This window comes from Chenopodium album, chromosome 3 (genome assembly GCF_948465745.1).
Source record: "Chenopodium album chromosome 3, dcCheAlbu1.1, whole genome shotgun sequence".
NCBI classification, from domain to species: domain Eukaryota; kingdom Viridiplantae; phylum Streptophyta; class Magnoliopsida; order Caryophyllales; family Amaranthaceae; genus Chenopodium; species Chenopodium album.
This window is the reverse complement of record NC_137836.1, coordinates 56,764,254-56,788,890: the sequence shown is the minus strand read 5'-3', so window position 1 is coordinate 56,788,890 and position 24,637 is coordinate 56,764,254. Positions and strand designations below refer to the sequence as shown.

Genomic DNA, 24,637 nt, shown 5'->3' with positions numbered 1-24,637 from the left:
TTCATGTCATTGATTATAGAACAAAATGAAAGTGTGAAAAGTCTAGTGATGAGGATGTTTTTATCAAAATATCTCTTCTTTCTGTTTTTGAAAATATTTCTTTTCTTACCCTATTTTTGAAAAACGTGCATTTTAGTTTATTTTGGACCATGATATGGGTCCAATAATGGTGTAGTTGGATGGGGTTTGAAAAGACCTTCCAATGATATATTATAAGCCCAATTCCGATGAATAATGAGAAAGTTATGGCCAAAATACTAAACTGGGCCCAAACCAGTTTTTACCTACGGCCCAATTATCATGTGGAGGGTCCAAAGGTCTAATCCTATTCCTAAACTAATTAGGATTAATTAGAAGCTTCTATAATTTTCTAAAAGATCTTAATTACTCCCTCCGTCCCTAAATTACATTCCTTCTTTCTATTTTGGGTATTCCAAAATTACATTTCACCTTTCTATTATTAGTAAGTTTTTTTTCCTAAATATCCCAAATACACTCTCTTTTTCAGTTGTACTTATAACGTATAATTAATGTATTTACATTCCACTTTTAATGTTTGGTTGGCTAATGTACTTTTTCAGCCTTTAATTTTTCAGAATCCTTGTACCAAATTACAATGAATATGATTGGTAAAAATTTTCAATTAGGAGCATGTGATTGATCCTTTTTATTTGCAAAGGATTGATGACATGTCATGAGTAATCACTAATCTATCTTTGTTTTACTCAAAAATATTATGTAATGTTTTGTACTTCCCGTTGCATTATCTAATTATTGTTATTTGTCTTATTCTTTCCTCCTTAATTTCCGTGTAAATTTCCAAACAAGAATGTAATTTAGGGACAGAGGGAGTATCCTTTTTGAAAAGATAAGATTAAAGAATTTGAGTTAAATAAAAACTTTTGTTAAATATGGAAGAGAAAATATAGAGAGATGAGGGAAGATTGTTACGTTGTATTTTAATATTCCATCTAGTACGGGATATATATACATGTACATTACCTAGGGTTCCATCAAAGGACAAGCAAGACCAAATGCCCAACTCTAGAGTATTCTAGATAGTACATGGGATAATAGTCATCCATATTTAGATATTATCATAACACTCCCCCTTGGATGACTATATATTGAATAAAACAATAACTAACATTTACTATAAAACCCGTACAAAATAATATACTATAATGCGCATAAGATGTTGCCTCGTTAATAACCTTACCAGGAAAACCCAGTGGGAAAAAACCATGGTTAAGGAAAAAAGAGTGCAGCGCGCATTAACTCTCCCTCATGACTACATCACTTGAGATCTTTAAGACGACACAATCCAATGTCGTAAGCTAACTTTTTGAATGTTGCTGTCGGAAGAGCCTTAGTAAATAAGTCTGCTAAATTCTCACTTGAACGAATCTGCAATACATTTATATCTCCATTCTTCTGAAGATCATGAGTGATGAAAATTTTGGGTAAAATGTGCTTTGTTCTGTCGCCTTTGATGTATCCTTCCTTAAGTTGAGCAATACAAGCTGCGTTATCCTCATATAAAGTTGTTGGGGCCTCTTTCCCAGATGATAAACCACAAACTTCTTTTATATGTTGAACTACCGACCTTAACCATACACATTCACGACTAGCCTCTTGAATTGCTAAAATCTCATAATGATTGGATGAAGTAGCTGCAATGGTTTGTTTCATGGAACGCCAAGAAATGGCAGTACCACCATATGTGAACACATATCCAGTTTGTGACCGACCATTATGAGGATCAGATAAATAAATGCATCTGCAAAACCAATCAAATTTTCTTTGGACAACTTTGGGAAAAATAAACCCATATCCTTCGTACCTTGAAGGTAACGAAGTAAATGTTTAATCCCATTCCAATGCCTTCGGGTTGGACATGAACCAAACCTTGCCAATAAATTAACTGAAAAATGATATGTCGGGTCGCGTATGACTTGCAAGGTTCATTAGTGCTCCGATTGCACTAAGATACGGTACTTCAGGACCAAGAATTTCTTTTTTTTTTCCCAAGGTTGGAATGGATCTTTCTGTACTTCAAGTTATCTTACAACCATAGGGCTGCTCAATGGATGTGTTGTATCCATAAAAAATCTTTTAAGAACCTTTTCTATGTATGTTGATTGATGCACAAGGATTCCATTCTCTAGGTGCTCTATTTGTAACCCCAAGCAGAATTTTGTCTTTCCTAGATCATTCATTTCGAACTCTTTCTTTAAATAATTGACAATCATTGAAATCTCTACAGGAGTTCCAATGATATTCAAATCATCAACATACACTGCAATTATAACAAATCCCGATCCAAATTTCTTTATAAAAATACATGAGCTGATATGATCATTCTTATAACCTTCTTTCAACAAATACTCACTTAGACGGTTATACCACATACACCCAGATTGTTTCAATCCATAAAGAGATTTGTTTAATTTAATACATAAATGTTCTCGAGAACTAGATTTTGCTGCTTTTGGAAATTTGAATCCTTCTGGGAGCTTCATGTAAATGTCATTATCCAGTGGGCCATATAAATAAGCTGTGATTACATCCATCAAACGTAAGTCAAGTCCTTCTCTTATTGCCAGACTAATCAAAAATCTAAAAGTAGTTGCATCCACCACAGGAGAATATGTCTCCTCATAATCAATACCAGGTCGATCTTTGTGAGAATCCTTGTGCAACTAAGCGTGTCTTATATCTTACAACTTCACCCTTTTCATTTCTCTTTCGCACAAAGACCCATTTATATCCCACTGGCTTTACACCTTCAGGTGTACGGACAATACTTCTCTTTTTCCAAGAGATTTTACTTCTGCTTCAATTGCTTCTTTCCATTTTGGCCAATCATTTCTTTGTCTACATTCTTCAATGGATTTTGGTTCATGATCCTCATTATTATCCATAACATCTAATGCTACATTGCATGCAAAAAAATCATCGACGTCGATTTAATTTCGGTTCCATGTAATTCCAGACAAGATATAATTTGTTGAAATTTCTTCATTATCAGGTACCTGAATTTCTTCTTATATCACGTCTAAAGTCTCTTCTGGAGATCCTTCGGAAATTGTTTCTTCAATTTGACCATCATCAATCAATGCTCCTTTTCTTTTCCGAGGATTCTTATCTTTGGAACCTATTGGTCTTCCACGTTTCTGACGTGGTTTAGACTCATTAGCAAATTTATTTTGTCCTTCCGGGACATCTATTTTAAAGGGAGCATTTACAGTTGGAATATGTGACTTGGTCACTCTTTTTGGGTCAGCAAACGAGTCTGGCAATTGATTCGCTAAACTTTGTAAATGAATTATCTTTTAAACTTTCAGTTCACATTGTTTAGTTCGGGGATCAAGATAGGATAATGATAATTCATTCAATTTAATTTCCTTTTCCAGCTTTCTGTTTTCTCCCCCTAATGTTGGGAAAAGTGACTCGTTAAAATGACAATCTGCAAAACGAGCCGTAAATAAATCCCCTGTTGTAGGCTCAAGATAGTTAATTATTGACGGGGATTCAAACCCAACATATATCCCCAACAACCTCCTTTAAGGACCCACCTTAGTGCGTTGTGGTGGAACTATTGGAACATAAACCGCACATCAAAAAATTCTTAGATGGGAAATATTTGGTTCCTGACCATAAACCAATTGTAATGGGGAGAACTTGTGATAACTTGTTGGCCTAATGCGAATTAGTGCTGATGCATGTAATGTAGCAAGTCCACAAGCAGAAATTGGGAGATTGGATTTCATAAGCAATGGTCTAGCATTTAACTGAATACGTTTTATTAATAACTTTGCCAGACCGTTTTGTGTATGAACATGTGCTACATGATGTTCAACATTTATCCCAATGGACATGCAATAATCATTAGATGCTTGAGATGTAAATTCACCATTATTGTCAAGCCGAATATTCTTAATGGGAGTATCTGGAAAATGTGCCCGCAACTTAATCAATTGGGCAAGTATTCTCGCAAACGCCAGGTTACGAGTTGATAACAAAGACACATGTGACCATCTAGCTGATGCATCAATTAAAAACACAAAATATCTAAATGGTCCACATGGGGGATGTATGGGCCCACAAATATCTCCTTGTATACGTTCCAGAAAACTAATTGATTCAAAATTAATTTTAGCTGGTGATGGGCGAATAATCAACTTGCCTTCTGAGCAAGCAACACATGAAAAATTATTATGAAAAATATGTTGGCTCTTCAAAGAATGTCCACATGAATTCATAATTATTTTTCTCATCATTATTGAACCGGGATGGCCTAACCGGTCATGCTAAACAACAATATTATCAGTAAACTTCTGGTTTACTATAACATGAGCTTCAATAGCATTGATTTTTGTGTAGTACAAACCGCTGGAGAATGTAGGTAGTTTCTCCAAAACATGTTTTGAGCCTTGAGTTATATTTGTGATTTGAAGGAATTCGTTATTTTCTTCATTGGTTGTCTCAATATGATAACCATTGTTGCAAATATCCTTATAATTTAATAAATTTCTTTGAGACAATGGGGAGTATAAAGCATCAATTATTTTAATTTCAGTTCCCCAAGGCAATTTTATAGTGGCTCTTCCAGAGCCCTCAATGATATTTGTACTACCCGATATGGTACTCACATTAATCCTTTTCGATCATCATCAAATAAGAGAAATATTTTTTATTTTTAAGTATTGTATGAGTATTTGCACTGTCAGCAAGACATAATTCTTCACCATTCATAGCAAATTGAACTTGAGTAATATCCATATTCTTCATGAAATAAAATACATGTCAAAATATTAAGCATAAAAATAAAGATGATAAAATAAATAAATCAATAAAAACACTCAAATAGTTCATAAATTTATAAAGCAAAAGTCCTTTTTACAACGAAAGAAATAAACTTAAGTAAATCACTAGAATAAGCAAACATAAGTCTAATACTTAAAACTGATACAAAACAATATAATTTTAATTATTCCCTTCTGCGGCAGTGAAGAAATCAGCAACTTTTAAATGAGTTGTACTGCCAAAATCAAAATTATTCCCTTCTGGGGAAATAAGGAAATCAACAACATCAAATTGATTAGCATTGCCAAAATCAAAATCACCTTCACCATCTTCAAGAACAAGCTTTGCCTCAACTTTCTTTCCTTTCTTCAATGATTCTTGGTAAAGTTCAACAAGATGCTTTGGAGTTCTACAAACCCGAGACCAATGACCTTTTCCTCCACAACGGTAACATATATTGGTATCACTTTTCTCTTTATCATCCCTATGTTCCCACTTCTGATGGGAATGTGAGTTTGTGAAATGACCTCCACGGCCTCTACTATATCCACGTCCACGACCCTGGCCGCGCCATTGGCCACGACCGTGACTTCTACCTCGACCACTACTGCTGGAATGGTCTCTGTTTTTAGTTTCTTTCTCGTTAAAGGTTGTCCCATTCACTTCAAGGAATGGAGTAGAGCCAGTAGGACGTGATTCATGATTTTTCATTAACAGCTCGTTATTTTTCTCAGCCATAAGAAGACAGGATATTAATTCAGAATATTTTTTAAAACCTTTTTCTCTATATTGTGTCTGCAAGACAATATTATTAGCATGTAAAGTGGAGTATGTCTTTTCAAGCATTTCTACATCAGTAATATTTTCTCCACATAATTTTAATTGAGAAGTTATTTTAAACATAGCCGAGTTATATTCACTAACAGATTTCAAATATTGCAATCTCAAATTCAACCATTCATAACGAGCTCTAGGGAGTATCACTGTTTTTTGGTGGTCATACCTTTCCTTTAGATTACTCCAAAGGATTTGTGGGTCTTTCAAAGTTAAATATTCATTTTTGAGCCCTTCATGGAGGTGATGGCGAAGGAAAATGATGGCTTTAGCCTTATCTTGAGGTGTTGCCTTATTAGCCTCTTTTATTGTTTCACCAAGCCCTTTAGCATCTAGGTGTATTTCAGCATCTAACACCCATCATAAATAATTCTTTCCGGTAATATCAAGTGCCACAATTTCGAGCTTAGCAAGGTTCGACATTTTTCACTATACAAAATAATATTAAAAGATAAGTATATATAAATAGTATCCAAAATATGTACTAAACGTTATAATCATGCATAAATAAACCTGATACAAATCATGCATAAATAAGGACAAAATAGAAGATGAGAACGTTAGCATGGAGAAAAATAAGAATGGAATCATAAAGTATATATCATGCTCTGTATTCGTTATATATGTTGATAATCCAATAAATAAGCATGTAAAAGTAGATAAATGTTAAATTATAATTGTTATGGGCTGCGTCATACTTACATGATAATAATAATAATAATAATATGCGATTCTAGATAAATGTTTGGTAATCCTACTCAGTTGACTAGCAATGGTGCTGATAACGTGTTAAATATGGAAGAGAAAATATAGAGAGATGAGGGAAAATTGTTACGTTGTATTTTAATATTCCATCTAGTACGGGATATATATACATGTACATTACCTAGGGTTCCATCAACGGATAAGACCAAATAACCAACTCTAGAGTATTAGTACATGGGATAATAGTCATCCATATTTAGATATTATCATAACAACTTTCCTTTTATAAAAACTTTCCTTTTTTTTAATCCTAATTCTATTCGAATTTGAAGATGTTCAAAGACAGTCAGATATTATTTTTGTGCCTTATAATCATTATCCAAATCTTATATGTTTGGATAGATATTGAAATTATCTTTCTAATGATATATTATAATATTAATTCCGAGCTATAACGAAAAAGATATGAAAGAAATACAATACTCTATCCAAAACTGACACCGTCCTACTATTTCGGCCATATATTTTTACATACAAAATATTTTAATATGATTTTAATTGGTTTGGAAAGTAGACTTCAAGATCTTTCCAACAACATATTATATGACTTATTTGGACTTCTGGATCAAAATATATGATAAAAACAAAATCTGTAAAAAATGTTGTCCATTGAGTTTTATTTCGATTCGAATTCGGATTCTTTTCTTATTCTTTGACCCTCTGTTTTTTTACTATAAATAGTGGTCATATCTCCCCTTTTCAAATCACCAACTCTCATCAAGAATTTCTTGATTCTCTCTCTCTTTTTTCTAAACTAGCCTTTCACAAACACAATTCCTCACACATTAGATCTAGGCACACCTAGCCAAGTTTGAAGTTGCCTTCTCCCTAGACGTGAAAGGTTTGATATTTCTGAGGGTTTGGTCCCAAATCTCTATTTCAATTATTTAATTTAATTGTTTGTTTTATATTTTCCTTGAAGTTACTAACGCGTGTATTTTGTTATTAGAAAGAGATACGAGGCATCCAAGTAAGTACTTTATTGTTTAATTGATAGTATGATATAGAAATCATGTTTAGATTATTATTTTGATTCCTAGTATCATGTTAGGATGTTTTTATTGCTTCCTAGTATCATGTTTCGGGTAAATAATAAGTTTCTAATATCAATTATGATTTCTATAATGTTTCCTATTTTCTTTCCTAATAGCATGTTAGTATCATGTTAGGACTAAAGCTTTAATCTTTATTGTTTAGTGACATGCTAGGGTTTGTTATTAATCTTGTTAGTATCATGCCTAGGATCTTGCTATTATTATCCTTTAACATGTTTGTTATGATTATTTTGATGATGATTATGATTTATTATAATAATTATTATTATTATGTTGCTTTTTATTTATTGTTATTGCTTGATCACACATTTATGCATGTTTAAAGGGAATTTGTACTTGTAATCACGCTTAATAAGATAATTAATAATCTTGTTTAGGGTTAATATGATTATGATTCCAGTGATCGCCAATAATAGTTTTGTTTGTGCATTAATATTCAACCAACATAGATAAAAGGTCAAGATTAACCTAATGATTGCATGTTAGTCAGAAAGCGCACATGAATACGAGAAGAATAAAGTAGAGGCCTATTATTAGGGCAGGTTCTTTCTCTTTTAGATTGAATTTGTACCTTCATCCTCGAATTTCCAGTCTTGGTTCCAGACCTATTGGAGTTAACGATCTCCTGGATCGTTAAGGGGTGTAACCTTCACCATGTGAACGGTTTACAAGTTCCTAAAACTTGTTGGCGACTCTTTTACTCTAGCTTCCTTCCCTTTGGACGCCACCATGCTTAAGTGTTGGACCACAGTGGGGTTCAAGTTTAGGGTAATGCTTGAAATATTCCCTACAGTAGTGTTCATTTTATTTCATAAATTTATCAAGTACCAGAAAATTAAAATCTATGAATTTTAAAATTTTACAAAATATAGTATTGGAGTTAACGATCTCCTGGATCGTTAAGGGGTGTAACCTTCACCATGTGAACGGTTTAAAAGTTTCTAAAATTTGTTGACGACTCTTTTACTCTAGCTTCCTTCCCTTTGGACGCCACCATGCTTAAGTGTAGGACCACAGTGGGGTTCAAGTTTAGGGTAATGCTTGAAATATTCCCTACAGTAGTGTTCATTTTATTTCATAAATTTATCAAGTACCAGAAAATTAAAATCTATGAATTTTAAAATTAAATTAAAAGTAATAATAATATAATATTACCTTACTGATATGCTTATCAATTTTTTTAGAGATAGAAAAATCGAGAGAGGAGAGAGAAGAGAGACTAAGAAACTGGTTCAATGTAGAAATTGGGAGAAGTTTTGTTTGATGAGACATTACATTTTTTTTATATTCAAAAATTAATAATAAAATGGCATGTAAATAAAAGGAGGAAGGAGTGTGTCATTTGATCTAAATTGGGTGTTCAATTTGGGCATTTATGGTTTGTGGGCTGTTATTTGAGCCTGGTGCACCTATTTTTGCGTGCACATATTTTTGTGTGCACCATGGTGCATGTAATAGCGATTGGTCAAAATACTAAATTGAGCTTAAACCGAACCTAAGCCCACCTTACCTACGATCCAATGATCATGTGGAGGGTCCAAAGGATTTAATCCCATTCCTAAACCAATTAGGATTAATTGGAAGATTCTATAAGTTTCTAAAAGATCTTAATTATTCCTTTTGAAAAGATAAGATTAAAGAGTTTGAAATTGAATAAAAACTCCTTTTTTTGAAAGTCTTAATTCTATTCGAATTGAAAGACATTCAAAGATAGTCAGATATGATTTTTGTGCTTCATAGTTTTTATCCAAATCTTAAATGATTGGATAGTCCTTGAAATTATCTTTCTAATGATATATTATAATATTAATTCCGAGGTATAACGAAAAAGATATGATTGAAATACCAAACTCTATCCAAAACTGATACCATCTCACTATTTCGGCCATATCTTTTATTATAAAAATTATTTTAATCTGATTCTAATTGGGTTAGAAAGTATACTTCAAGAGCTTTCCTACGACACATTATTTATCTTATTTCGATTTCTAAATCAAAAGATATAATAAAAACAAAAACTGCAAAAACTGTTGTCCATCACAAGAGTTTTATTTCGATTCGAATTCTATCTTTTCTTGATTCTTCGACCCTTCTTTTTTCATTATAAATAGAGATCATATCACCCCTTTTTTGAATCATCAACAAGCTTTATCACCAAATCATTCTCTTATTCTCTCTTTCTCTCTTATACACCAAAATCATTCTCTCCTCTCTTTCTCTCTTGCTTTAGCCTAAATACTAGCCTCCCTACTCTTCCATAATACTTCCCCTAAGCACTCCAAGGAGTCCATACAATACCCGTAGTTCTATACTTAAACCAAAGCGTAAAAGGTATAATTAACAAAGGGTTTGGATCAAATCAACTCTACTTTTATTTAATTTAATTTCAATTTGATTTATATTTTGGAAAATTTGTAAATTACCACCCAAAAAGAGGTCCTAATTTGAAATTACCACCCAATAAAAATTTTATTTTAAATTACCACCCATTAAAAATAAAATTCTTTCAGATTACCACCTTTTTATGTTTTCCGGTTGAAAATCCGACTGTGGGTCCCACCTTTTTAACTTCCCTCCTTTTTTTTTCTTTTCTTCGACCTTAATGTTCTAACTATTGCATTAAACTCCATACTCTTCATCTCTCCTCAATTCCTTCTGTTAATCTAACCAAAAATCATCAATTTTTTCCCTCTTTCTTCCTTTAATTCTAACCAAAACTCCATTTCTGCAAGACTTAATCCAAAAACAAACAAAAAGAACTAGCTTACAACTTCATGCATCAATGAATCATTCAAATCATTCAATCGAAAAACACAGCACATAAGATACAATTATTCAGCATAATAAACAATTGAAGAACAAATTTGGACAACATCAACTTCAATTAGCAGAATTCTAACTAAATCGCACAATTAATTGCAAACAAATACCCTAATTGCAATAAGCCCTAAATTTTATTGCCTCAGGAACCCTAATTACTAAATTAGGGAAAAAAAAAACCCTAATTTACGAAGTACTGGAATCATACCTTAGCTGCAAAATCAGAGTATGAAATTCAGTTTATATCTTCTTCTAACAGTACAAGTTGAAATTTGAGGGATTTAGAATGAAATTTGGGGCAAAATTTTTTAAATTGAAGTTTGACAATTTATAAACAACATAAATCGGGGAGAGAGAGTCAAAGTAGCCGTTTATAGCCGTTATGTGGGGGCCTCAAACAGATTTTCCACCGGAAAACAAAAAAAGGTGGTAATCTGAAAGAATTTTGTTTTTAATGGGTGTTAATTTAAAATAAAATTTTTATTGGGTGGTAATTTCAAAACAACACCCCTTTTTGGGTGGTAATTTACAAATTTTCCTTATATTTTTAATTGAAGTTACTAACAATTTATTTATGATGTAGCAATTCAAGGAAACGCGGAAAGTGAGTAATTAATTCACTTAATTACTATTATTATTAATATTTCTAGTATCATGATTAGGGTTATTGTTATTATTTTATTTGACTAACGTTATTATTGTTAAATTGCTTCCAATATTGATTTTTTCTATTATTATTTATGATCACCATATTGCATGTATAAAGGGAATATGCAATGAAAATCACGCCTATAAGATAATTTGGACGACCGGTTTAGGTTCCTTTTTAATCTTGTCGTTTAATCAAGTGATCACGATATTTTAGAATTATATGTTGCATGCATTACTATTCAACCAATTTAGCATAATTATAGTTTGGAGCAAATTGAATCTTTGTTTGCATGCCTTTGAGATCGCAGGGAATACTATTCACTATAAGAATCGAGTAGAGGCCAATACGAGCGAATGTGACTCCATGACTCACTTTGTACCATCATCCCCAATTCTCCTTTTGTAGTTCTGAATCATATGGAATTGGTAATATCATGGATTATGAATGGGGTGTAACCTTCATGGGTCAATTGGTGTTGCTATCGTTGTTCCTTTATTCTTGGTTGCCTTTTATGATTCTTGAACGGTTTACAAGTTCCTTAAAAACTTGTTGGCGGCTCCCTACTTTGCTTTGTCCCTAATCGTATATGTCAATTCCGACTTCCTATAAGTGCCAAGCAAATTAACAACATGCTAACGTAGGCGCACTTCAAACGACGCCTACAACTATATATAAAAGTAATCACCAAGAATATTCTAGAATTACACGTGTCATGTTTACATTAAAAAATTTCCCGCCAAAACCTTTTTAATTTTTCATTTGTATTATTTTTTGATGAAAAAAATATACAGCCTTTAAAAAAAAAAGAATATAAAGTCTAAATAATAGAACAATAACAACAAATTTAAATAAATAAAATATTAAAAATGTACACAATCTATAAACAAATACAAACTTATAATAATATATAAATATAATTTTTTTTTTCCTTGTGAATATCCGAGCGTTGCTCGGACAAAGAACTACGAGGAATTACATTTTGCTTCCTGTTCAAAGTGCACTATTCAATCCAAAATATGTTGATTTACCAATTTAATGAAGGGCGCTGATATTGCCAAGGTAAAAAAAAAAAAAAAAAAAAAAAAAAAAAAAAAAAAAAAAACCCCACTTCCAAGACATCTACCCGCAGCCCGTAATCTTTAAAGATCTAAATATGTCAAACTTATTAATTCAATAAAATGCTTTGTAATATTTGGTTTCCTTTAATATTAGTAGCTAAAATATTTCATTTCCTAAAAACAGTAGCTAAATATTCCAAAAACTAGATTTTAAGAATTTGAGAATTAAAGTATCCCACGTATACAAACATAGTGCTATTATTTATACAAAAAAAAAAAAAACAAAAAAAAAAAAACAAATTATAAATGTAAATTTTCTTACATGCATCTGTAAAAGTAAATATGAAATTTGTTTTAATAACAAATTTAATAATAAAGGTACATAGACCATCAATACGTTTTAAGTTGACATGAAAACATCTTTACAAATTAAGGGCCTGTTTTCATTGACTGAACTCAGCTGAATTGAACTGAACTGAGCTGAACTGAACTGAACTGAATTGAACTGAACTGAGCTGAACTGAACTGAACTGAATTGAACTAAACTGAGCTGAACTAAGCTGATCTAAACTGAACTGAACTGAATATTTTATAAGAGAAGGAAATTAGGAGCTGAACTGAACTGACTGAACTGAGCTGAGTTGAACTGAACTGAACTGAATTTCAACGTAAGAGAACAGGCCCTAATTAAGAACTTGATAAATAAATGAAATATATTAATAAAACAAATTTAGAGGTAGCTAATACTTGTATTGATAATGGTGTCTCTTCCAATAAAATGTCAATTTTAGTGATTGTAAGAAGATTATACGGATGAGTTTGTGATGGTAAATAATTTAATTTAGGAAATTTTGTCAAAAACCTCCTTTTAAAAGCATGTTTTTGTCAAAAACCTCCTTATAAATTTTTTTTTGTTAAATCATACCTTAATCAAATTTTTTTTTACAAAATCATACCTTTAGACGGAAAACGGGGTTTGACCCCGTTTTCAGGCATTGACCACCCACGTGTTCAACGGAAAATCACCCGAACCCACCAGTCCACCACCACCTCCTACCAGCGTCTAGGGTTCCTTGTCCCCCCCCCCCCCCCGGTTGGCGACGCTACCCCAGCCCCAACCCCACCGTCACCCAGAACCCCAAACCCCGTCAATGACCCTCCCTCTCCTTCATCTTCCCACTGCAACCAGAATCTACCTAACACGGTGGCTATCTCCGCGCAACCACATCACCGCCACCTGCTCCACCGCACCACCTATCTCCGCGCAAGCCGACAACATCAATCCCCAGCAGCCTCCATCTCCACCGCTACAACACCGCACCAATTGCAACCCCAATTCGCACCAATTAAGCCCCCAAATCCCCAGCAGCCTCCATCTCCACCGCCTAGGGTATTGTCGCCGCGAAGGGAGTGGTTGGGCAGGTGGGGGTAGGCGAGTTGCGAGGGTCTGGTTGGCTCGAATTGGTGGCGATTGGAGGTGGTGCGTGCGGTATTCGGTTCTGCGGCTGTTGTTGGTGTCGATTGGTGGGGTTGTTGGTGTTTGCGTGGGTGTTGTGGGGGTGGGCGTGGTGGCTGGTCTTTGGTGGTGGGTTAATTTTGGGAAAATTTTGGTAAAATTTTGGTGGTGGTGGTGGCTGGTCTTTGGTGATGGGTTAATTTTGGCGGTGGTTTTCCGTTAAACACGTTGGTGGTCAACGCCTGAAAACGGGGTCAAACCCCGTTTTCCGTCATAAGGTATGATTTTGTAAAAAAAAAATTGATTAAGGTATGATTCCACAAAAAAAAAATTATAAGGAGGTTTTTGACAAAAAGATGCTTTTAAGGAGGTTTTTGACAAAATTTCCTTTAATTAATTGCATATTTTGATGAGAATAATTAATTAGTAAGCGGAAATATTTTAATTAGAATATTTAAGTGCTTTATAGGCAACAAAATATTACAAAGTATTTTATTGATTTAATAAGTTTGATTTATTTAGATACTCAAAGATTACGGGTAGAGGATAAATAAATTGCCTTGGCAATGACTTTTTTTTTTGCCTTGGCAATATCAGCACCCTTTAATGAATTACATTTAGAAATATTTGATATTACGAAAATATAAATTGAGACGAATCCATATTTCTTTCATTCGTTAATTTTTTACACGCAATATTTTAGTAGTATACAATATCCACTTACTTCTTATCACATTATTTTGTGATTATAATTAAAGAAAAACATATTCATGTGAGATCTTTTTAGATTTGTATCAATGTCTACTTTATTAAAATTAAATTTTTTATTTTGAGTCATTTATGATATATATGGTTGAATTTATACATAGATTAAACGTGAAAAACATAAATCATCAAATTTAATCAAAGTATAAATAGTATTGTAAAACCATAAAAATTCAAATTTGCGATATACAAATAAATTAGAGGGTAGAAAATATACGGAAACAATGATTTTATTAATATTTTGGAGAAATTGTTATATATATTCGGGTGCACTGTACACCCATAAGTGTTAAGTTCTTGTTTTGTTGATTTATTTCATTTAATCATCAAATGAAAAGCAAAAACTAACCTTAGGTTAGTTGGGTGTACGGTACACCCGGGTGTATATAACAAATTCCAAATATTTGTGGATTACAACTCTCTTAGATTTCATGATTCCTCTCTCCAAAGGGCTAGGGTTTTATTATTTGTTTATAGTACGGGGCCTTGTCGACTTAATCCATACTATATACCTATTGTGTTTGGTAGTAGGGAGGAGATGAGGTTTTTATGACTTGTTCTATCTGAGCCTAGTTAACCCTAGAAACGACGATCTCTTTATATAGAGAGTAGTAGAATAGAAAACAAGAAAACTATCAAATAGTTTACGAGGTCTTAAAGATAATATATTATATTATTTCCGAACGGTGTAAAATGTTATAAGGAAAAAAAGTCAGATTATTTAAGTTGTTTCTTATTTTAAAATGAATTTAGGAATGTAACAAATAATACAAGGTTTTTTTTTTTTTTTTAATTTTTTTTATTTGAGGAATTACAACATACAAGTACTTAATTTTAGTTAAGCATTTGCCCTACTAAAATTAAATACCCAATTACTTTTTCTCTTCAACCAAATTCAGGTATATCTGCCAGTCAACTCATAACTCACTTCTCAAATTTCATCTCTTTCTTCTTCACAACACAAAAATGTATTACTACTCAACGTAACCCAAACCCTAACCAACTCCTACTACTTTCTTCTTTTCTCTTCTCCATCTTAAACTCAAAACTTTTACGCCAACATTAATAATTGTTCGTAAATCGTTTATCCCTTCAACCTCGATTTCTTCCTCGTCTATCAACTCCACTTAATATATACACCTTTGTCCATAAAAGAGAAGGTAAGGTATCATATAATTTAGAAGATCAAAACACGATTTTCGAAACAACGAACGGAAAAGGAAGGAGATCAGAAAAAATGAGTGTTCCTGAGTCGAGTAATAATAAACAGCTTCAACATATGTTACAATCAGCTGTGCAAGCAGTTCAATGGACTTACAGCCTCTTCTGGCAATATTGTCCTCAACAAGGGTAAAAATTCATTAAACCATTTTTTAAGAAAAAAAAAAAAATTATGGAGGAGTTGTATTTATTATTTAATTAATTAGAAAATAATATCCGTTCAAAAAAAAATTAGTAAATAATATCCGTTCAAAAAAAATTAGAAAATAATATAACTACAAAATTAGTTATTGTTATTTACCAATTTTATACAAAAGTTTAAGATGGTAAAACCTACCTAGAATTTTTTTTTTTAATTTAAACATCATAATTAGGTCATTTTAAATAATTTTCTGGTTCACATAGGTCGCTTTAAATAAATTTCTGGTTCTACATATGAATAGGATATTAGTGTGGCTAGATGGGTATTACAATGGAGCTATAAAGACAAGAAAGATGGTGCAACCAATGGATGATTCAAGAACTGAGGAGGAAGCATGTCTACAAAGAAGCCAACAACTGAAAGAACTCTACGAGTCGTTATCAGCCGGAGAGTCGAATCAGCCAGCAAGAAGGCCGTGTGCAGCTTTGTCGCCGGAGGATTTGACGGAGTCCGAGTGGTTTTATCTCATGTGTGTCTCTTTTTCTTTCCCTCCTGGTGTAGGGTAAGTTTACTCAACCTTCTCTCTATTTTAATCGCTAACCATTTTCATTTGCTTTTATTTGTGTTTTTTTTTTTTTTTCAAAAATGTTTTATTTAATTTGATTATTTACGTTCTCTTAAGCCGTAAATATTCTTATTTGATTATAATTTATAAACAATGATAATTAAGATTAAGTAAAAAATAGGTACTGTAACATATAATAATACTATATTCAATCCTAATTCTATTCACTTAATTTTCATACGGCCTTAATAAATAGATTTGTGAAGCCTAGTTTGTTAGATTCGTTTAAATATAAATTTTCAAAATTTTAACTTTTTAATAACTTTCACTCATACACAATTGAACATATTCATAGTTCAAGTTGTGGATTACCGTTAAAAAACAAATGGTTACATTTAAACGAATACAACAGCAAGATCGATCTCTCGTGGTTATCTTAAATGTATATGTTAATAATGAAAATGTATTACACGTGTAACCTAATTATTGACTTTAACTCAAGAAAATACAACATGATTTATCTTTTGTGGTGGAAAGAGTATACATGTATAATAATTAAGAGAAATGAATTAGAATGTGCTTGATTCCAGTTATATTATTAATTATATGCTTTAGACTTAATACATTAACAATAATATTTCGTTGAATTAGTTAATTATATCCTTTTTTAGAAGTTGGGTGTAAATAACAAAGCGAAATAATGGATGATCCAGCTGCAAAGGCTTTAAATGCCTTCTTCCATCTCAATCTAAGAAAGGAAAAAAGAAATAAAGATTCTCTAGCATTACTGTTTTACCACTTTGTCAAGTGGTAAATAAAGTTACATGTCAATTACTATTTACTATTTTAATATGTTGAAAATGATTTCTTCTACAATTAAATTTTGACTATATATGATTTCTTCTACAATAATATGTGGACTGATAGATGATTATAAGATGATGAAAATACTGCATCCTATTTAAGGCCTTAGAGGCACTTTTGTGAAATCATATTGAGCCTTTATTTGCATGAATTCTTTATATTTTGTGGGAGTTGTTAGTGCTTGTGATGAAATTAAAATAATATGAACCCTAAAAATATTAAGTGGGTAATTGTGGTAGTGTAATGAATACTTTTGCTAGGCAATACAATGTATATTCAAATATGGGTCCATAAGTAACTAAAATAAGAGGTTTAATTTCAAACATGTCATTTGTCTTAACTGCAATGACAATCAAATTTTATGTGGTTTTTGGCTGAATTAGTTTTAGTTTCAATTAATAACAAAGTAATTAATTGACCTCTAAAATTTGTTTTGTCAAGAGTAATAATGACTCATGAGGATTCAATCCCTCAAATTACGAGACCTGAAGATTAAGTCCCAATAATAACCTACTCCCAATTTTCCTACACGCCGATCAAATAAAACAACCATATGATACAAAACTTGTCCAAATAGATAAATGATTGCTTTTGTTTTTACATTAGGTCATGCATCTCATTAGGATATCTAGAGAAAATTCAAGGTTGCTCTTACAAGACACTAGAACAACAACTAAAAGGTGCACAAATTTCAATCTTCTTCCTATAATTGTAAAAGACTACTATACCCACATGCCACAATTACCCCCTCTTTCTTTGTGTCTCTCTCAAGGAAATAGTTGTAAACTTGTAATGCATGAAATTCAAGGTAGAAAGATTAACTAAACACATAGAAGAAATTAAAGGGAGTAGTAACTTTATGACTATATGTAGAAAGACTGTTTAAAAGCTACTATTTATGGAAAATAAGGTGAATTAATAGTTGAGTAAATTCAAGTAATTGCAACAATATAGCTGCAACAATTTGGGGTTATATTTGGTGACCTCTACAATATTGCAGGAAACCAAAATTATGAACACTTATTCAATTACTTTCCTTGTTGAGCAGCTGATATGGATGGATCAGCACGCTTGAATTCAGCTGCTTTTTAAGCTAACCTTTAAATTACGTTTTACTATTAATTACTACTTTGTCTTCTTTTTGTTTCTTTGAATATTTCGACCATAAAAAAGGAAACTTTGAAGCAAATTTTACTCCTTTGTTCCTTTAATTCGGTAAGGCAAACTAGATTGATACTCCGTACTTTATAGAGAATTGAACCAAGGAGCTCTTTGTAAGTGAAGAAGGTAGAGCTCATGAAACCACTAAGCCATTATTAATATACATGAATAATTTTACAACATATATTACTTATACATTTTTAATGATCTGAGGCCCCAACCAAAGTTGGGCCCTGTGCGGCAGCTCATGCTGCACACCCTAATGGCCGGCCATGTTTTTTACCAATGATATGTACTACCTCTGATTTTTTTTAGTTGCAACTTTAAAATATTTTATATCTCACCCCAAAGTTACAACTAATAAAAATCGGAGATAGTATATTGATTGGAATAAGTATGTTAAAGGTGGTAGGTCATGAATATTTATGTTAATGTTAATTAGGTTACCAGGAAAGGCGTATGCCAAAGGTCAACATATGTGGCTAACAGGAGCAAATGAGGTAGATAGCAAAGTATTTTCTAGAGCAATTCTTGCCAAGGTAATAATCTCTACTCTTAAACATTGTTTTGTACATCTAACACAAAAAATGAAAATTGAAGATTTAGTATTTTAAAATGCTAATTACCTATTTTCTTCATTCTAATTATATACTAGTAATTCTTTTGATATGAACATAGTTATTAAAAAAAATGTGTACTAAAAGATCAAAGTTACATACGAGTTGTACCCAATTCATTCCCCAGATTTGTTTATCTAGGGGTATAATCGTCTTTTCAAGTACCAATGGAAGGGTATATGTGTCTTTTCATGTACTAGTTGAGGGGTATATATGTAATTTTTTCACCAAACAGTTGCAAACAGTAATTGGACAACTCACCAAAAGTATTGAATAAATGACCACGTTTTTTCAATATATTTACAAAAATGTCATTAGATTAATAAAAAATCGTTTATCTGGCAGATAAACTTGTATTTACCCATTACATACTTCAAAATTAAATTATCATTATGCGCGTAATTTCTTACACAAACTTTTAAATAAAACGGATGTTCAGTAAATTACTGAACATCCGTTATAAAGTGACAATAAAATGTGTAAAAGTTACACTAAAACGCACAAAAGTTACCGTGACATATATAAGAGTTATTTATGCTTTATTGATAAATTTGACAAAAGTGACACTAAATCTGACAAAAGTGTACCCGATATACAGTAAATTACTGAAAACCGGGTGTATACAAAAGTTTTCCAATTTCTTAACTCTTCTCCATCTACACACGCAAGTAGGCTTAGGTCATATTATTTCATTCACATAGACAATAGTTGAGATTATTGAGAGCAATAGAAGTCTTTGTTGATATCAAGATAATAGCATCTAAATACAACTTAATAATAATAAGTGTTATTTGAATAATTGATAACCCGGGTTATTACTGGTTAAAAAATCAGTATTAGTACGCTCCTAGTGGTGGAAACACAAATGTTCTAACCTCCATTTTATTCCTCTTTTTTTCATGGTGTGCTTGGAACTCTTCCAGAGTGCTCGAATACAGGTACATTGTTCCATTTCCAACTTAATCAATTAAAAAAAAAATGCTATAAATATTACTTGTCTACTTTAATTTATAATACTACATATTTCCTTCATTTCATATTAGTATCGCAATAATTAAATCTTGGCATTATTTACGTATTACTGTATCATTTAACTATTGATTGTGATTTTTACTTGAATAAATATATAATGTGAATACCTGTAAGTATAAATATTTGGTCTTTGACATTAAACATAATCAACTTATAATATTTTTACTTACTACTCCGTAATACAAGTACATAATTGAATAGATTAATAATAAAGTTATGCATTGAAATGAATATAGCTTCAATAACTTTAGTAAAAAAAAAAACAAAAACTGGAAAAGTATGTATTAATCTTGACTTTAATAATATCAACAAAATCTTATTTGAAACAAAAATGAGTAATTAACCAAAGTTTATTCTTTGACAACATGAATTGCAGACAGTAGTGTGCATACCTGTAATGGATGGTGTGGTGGAGTTAGGATACACGGAAAGAGTAAGTCAACATTTCACCCTTATAACTTGTTACGTATAGCCTATGAATGCCAGATTCCATGGTTAATATTCTCATTCATGTTACCCACAAGCTTACTACTTTCTGATTTCTATAATGATGCAACAACCGCGCAAAATACGTACATTAATTTCAAATCACTGATATGCAAATTACTTTCTTAGCTTGCCGAGAGAGTAAGTCATTATAACCCTGCTAAATTGTACTTTGTACCTCTGTCTATTTGTTAGGGATTCCCCTACTTGACTTCGACGATGTACTTTGCTTTCATACAAACACTGATTTCTTTTCGGAAGCAGGTTCAAGAAGACCCATCTTTTATTCAACAAGTCAAATATTTTTTCGACGACCACTACCACCACCACCAACTCCATAATGAACTACCATTACAACCAAAGCCTGCACTCTCGGAGCACTCTACCTCCAATCCAACTGCATCCTCCAACCATTCCCACTTCCAGTCTCCTCTTGCCCTTGCCACATACACCACTGTCGACCCACTATCTATTCCTAGTGATGGAGCCAACAACAATGATGATAACGATGAGACTGAGGGCGAAGCTGACTCAGATCCTGAGGCCCAGGCAATCCTTGGCTTGCCAGTAAAGTTGGAACTACGATACCAAAAAGGTAGTCCATTCTCCTCTTGAGCCATATTTACATGGCCTTTTTTTTTCTCCTGATGAAGTGATGGAGCGTACAAAGCAGTCATATTATTGGGACTTTGAGAGTATAATAATATTTCTGTATGACCTTAATTCCTTATGTAAGAACAATTAACACTAAGCAATATTTGTTTTCAGGTATTACTGTTGTTCCTGACTCATCTGATGAGCCAAGCGAGTTAATGCAGATAGAAATTCCCGAGGACATACAACTCAGCTCCCCTGATGTCGTATCCAATAACCTTGACTCAAACTTTCCCTTAGTGGCTGTTGGTCCAACTCCAACACCTCCAACACCAAGTCACGAGCATCACCTTGTTGACTCATTCATAACTACAAAGTCAACTCGAAGATGGCCTGTTATGCAACAGCAACAACTAGAGGATCCAATAATTATTAGCAACAACTTCCAGACACCATCTCTAGGTAAAATTAGTTTCTTACCTTAGGTTTGTCTTTACAATTCTATACAGTTGCACCACCACTTCAAAGCCAAAAAAACTGTTGCACCACCACTTCAAAGCCAAAAAAAAGATTTTCATTTAAAATCTTCACGAGGCAACTCTCACAATTGTAATTATTGCACTATTGTTCCCACATGTTAGTTTAACCTAGCTAGTATAACATCCTGAACAACTTGCTAGACCTTCAATTGTGACTACCCGTCATAAAGGGTACAACCTCCATAGTCCATACAATATCACAGCCTATTCACAGGTCTATCATGAGAAAAAGAAGGAACAAAAACATAAACATCAACCAAAGATGAGCACTCAACCTAAAAAAGAAAAAGGAAAAAAAAAAACATTAACTGCGTGTTTGGATACACTAGCAGGAAGGAAAGGAAGGGAAGGGGTAGGGATGGAAGGGAAGAGAAGGGGAGGGAAGGGAAGGAGAAATTGAACCTTCCTTGTTTGGATAAAGGAGAAAAGGGAGGGAGGGGAGAGACATTCACCATTTTTTTTTATTTTTCTTAATTTGTGGGTTGCTTGCATTCAACATTATACTAATTTTTCAGAAAAATATTGTAGTTATTTGTATTATGATATAAACCTGATTAAAAAAAAAAATTTATAAACGTCATTAAAATTAAGCAAAACTCAAACAGATAATTTAATATCCTATGTTCTTCCAAAAAAAAAAAAAAAAACTTATGTAAATTAATCTAAAACATTAGATTGATTTTCAAACAAATTTTCCAAAACTGATTTTCAAACAAAAAAAATCAAAGAAATACATAAAAATAAAAAAATAAATAAAAAACGAATTGAAAATCAATTAAACAATAGCAATGAAGAAGAGCATCAAATCCCTAGAAATTGGAGGATAAAATTCGTGAGAAGCATAGTAGAATAACTTGGTGAATTAATTGGCCTTACCTTGAAAAATTCAAGAGATTGAAAGATAAAAATTAAAAATGCCAAAACCCTAGAATTTGGGGGAATATAAATGTGAGAACAGTATCCTAGTATGGAGGAGAGAGAAAATAATAGAAAAGAAAGATTATATAATAGGTTGAATGCAGTATTCCAGTTGAATGTTAATCATATATTTTCCTTTCAAATCTTTTCAAATTTGGAAGGATTTTATTCATTAACAATCAAACAAAACTTTTCCCTTCATTTCCTTTCTCTCCATTTCCCTCACTCCCTTTATTTGTTATCCAAACAATGGATTAAATCCCCCACCCTTTTCCTTCTCTTCCGTTCCCTCCATTTCTTCTTATCCAAACAAGCTGTAAAACTAAAATTGAATGTAATTCTACTGATAAACCTCAAACTAAAATGTATAGGACATTAATCAAAAGTCAGAACAAACTACTACAAGCCACAAGTCTTAATTCTTGACTAAAGTATTATGAATACGATCTTTAGATTTTCATAGTGTATTGTACAAGCTTATTTTTGTTCTGTTCCTATCGGCATTCAAAGACTATTGCTGTATGTGTAACAGTTCAGAGTTGCAGCTGGTATAACGTTAACATATGTGTCCTGGCAACATATGTTTTTAGCGTTTATCCTGGTGCTTGATAGCTTAATGTTATGCCTACAGTGATGGAAGAACTCATCTTCCCAACCCTTCTACTTTGCAGCTACTATACTAACATTAGACAAAATTCTTGACCAACGCTTAATCATAATAATGCATGCAGCCAAGTCTTATTTCTAGACTGTAATTTTCCAGGTATCGCTACAATGGAAAACCTCTCCCAAGAAGACGCATACTACTCCCAAACTGTCTCTATCATCCTTCAACTCCAATCTAGCCGATGGGCAGAACCCTCTTCTACCCCCTCCATTGCAACCTCCTCTTACCTCTCCTACTCTTCAAACTCTGCCTTCTCAAGCTGGACACCAGGGTCCAACCACCACCACTCACCAGTGGAAGGCACCTCGCAATGCCTTCTTAAAAATATTCTATTGACAGTCCCTCTCCTTCATTCAAAGTACCGCGAAGAGAATGTTAGCTTCCCCAAGTCAAACCTGCACTACATGGCCCTTGGTCGCGGGAAGAGCACTAGTGGATCACCTCATGATGAGCTCTCGGCCAGTCATGTATTAGCTGAGCGTAGGAGAAGGGAGAAGTTGAACGAGAGGTTTGTCATTTTGAGGTCATTGGTGCCATTTGTGACAAAAATGGACAAAGCTTCTATTTTAGGGGACACCATTGAGTATGTGAAGCAGCTACGCAAAAAAGTACAGGAACTTGAGGGACGTACAAAATCTGGAGAGGAGAGAGATAAGAGGAAATTGCAGGTGATAGAAGAAAGCAGCAGTGGAAGTGAAATGAGGGGAAAGAAGACTGCAGCACAGTCACAACAAAGTAACATGTTAGAGGTGTCGATAATTGAGAGTGATGCATTGGTGGAGTTGCAGTGCCCATATAAAGAGGGGTTGTTGCTGGATGTTATGATCAAACTGAGGGACATGCGACTAGAAGTTACTACAGTGTTGTCCTCCCTTAACAATGGCCTTCTTGCAGCAGAGTTAAGAGCCAAGGTATTATTTCTCTTAATCCCAAGTATACCACTTCACCAGATTTTCTTAATTGAAGAAAGAATGCCACATTTTTTTATCACATGCATTACTTTCCTCATTTCTCAACCCAGCATTTCTTTTTTTGTAGAAGTTAACATTTTATTCAATTTCATTTCTTCAAACAATACACATCCTACAAGATGCAACTTTTCATCCTCATAAAATAATGTGAACTCCAATATACTCTGTTTTAATCTTTATTAAACAGGCCATTTGTAATTTACACTAAGGTTCCACATAGATAGATCCCGGGTTCAAATCTTCACCCCCCTTAATTACCTAAATGCCTCAAAATCCTCCCTCCCTCTAAAGTTATTCTGGTCTGAACAAGAAAATTTCCGTATGCAGCAGACTAGTCATGCCCAATATTTTAGCATCAGTGTTGCTGTGATATACTTGTGCACAAGCATTTTCTTCATGCTCAATCAAAATATCAGATGTCCACAATCATTTTGCACTCAAGTAGAATCAAAGTTTGCAATATTCACATTAAATAAAAAAATTAAAAAAAAAATATTTATTGTATAATTTCTTAATTTTATGAGCAGGTTAAAGAGAATGCCAATGGAAAGAAACCCAGTATAATTGAAGTGAAGAGGGCTGTGAATCAAAAAATACCTCAAAGTGACCCATAAGTTTTGATGTTTTATCGGAACAATGCATGTGC

The 24,637-nt window shown here is 32.8% G+C and overlaps 1 protein-coding gene across 1 annotated transcript; it reads left to right on the top strand.

Moving 5' to 3' along the window:
* Positions 1 to 15,451: 15,451 nt before the first annotated feature.
* On the top strand, positions 15,452 to 24,605 carry LOC145625139 (transcription factor BHLH42-like). The gene is made up of 9 exons (XM_081678219.1): positions 15,452 to 15,564; positions 15,879 to 16,139; positions 18,610 to 18,706; positions 19,708 to 19,722; positions 20,193 to 20,249; positions 20,567 to 20,897; positions 21,071 to 21,358; positions 23,117 to 23,931; positions 24,519 to 24,605. Exons 1-9 carry the CDS (start codon positions 15,452 to 15,454, stop codon positions 24,603 to 24,605), a joined length of 2,064 nt encoding a protein of 687 aa, XP_081534345.1.
* The last annotated feature ends 32 nt before the right edge of the window (positions 24,606 to 24,637 follow it).

Coding starts and splice junctions, on each gene's coding strand:
- LOC145625139 (XM_081678219.1), top strand. CDS start 15,452: ATGAGTGTTCCTGAGTCGAGTAATAATAAACAGCTTCAACATATGTTA. Junction 16,140..18,609: donor TCTTTCCCTCCTGGTGTAGG/GTAAGTTTACTC, acceptor AATGTTAATTAG/GTTACCAGGAAAGGCGTATG. Junction 20,250..20,566: donor AGTTAGGATACACGGAAAGA/GTAAGTCAACAT, acceptor TTTCGGAAGCAG/GTTCAAGAAGACCCATCTTT.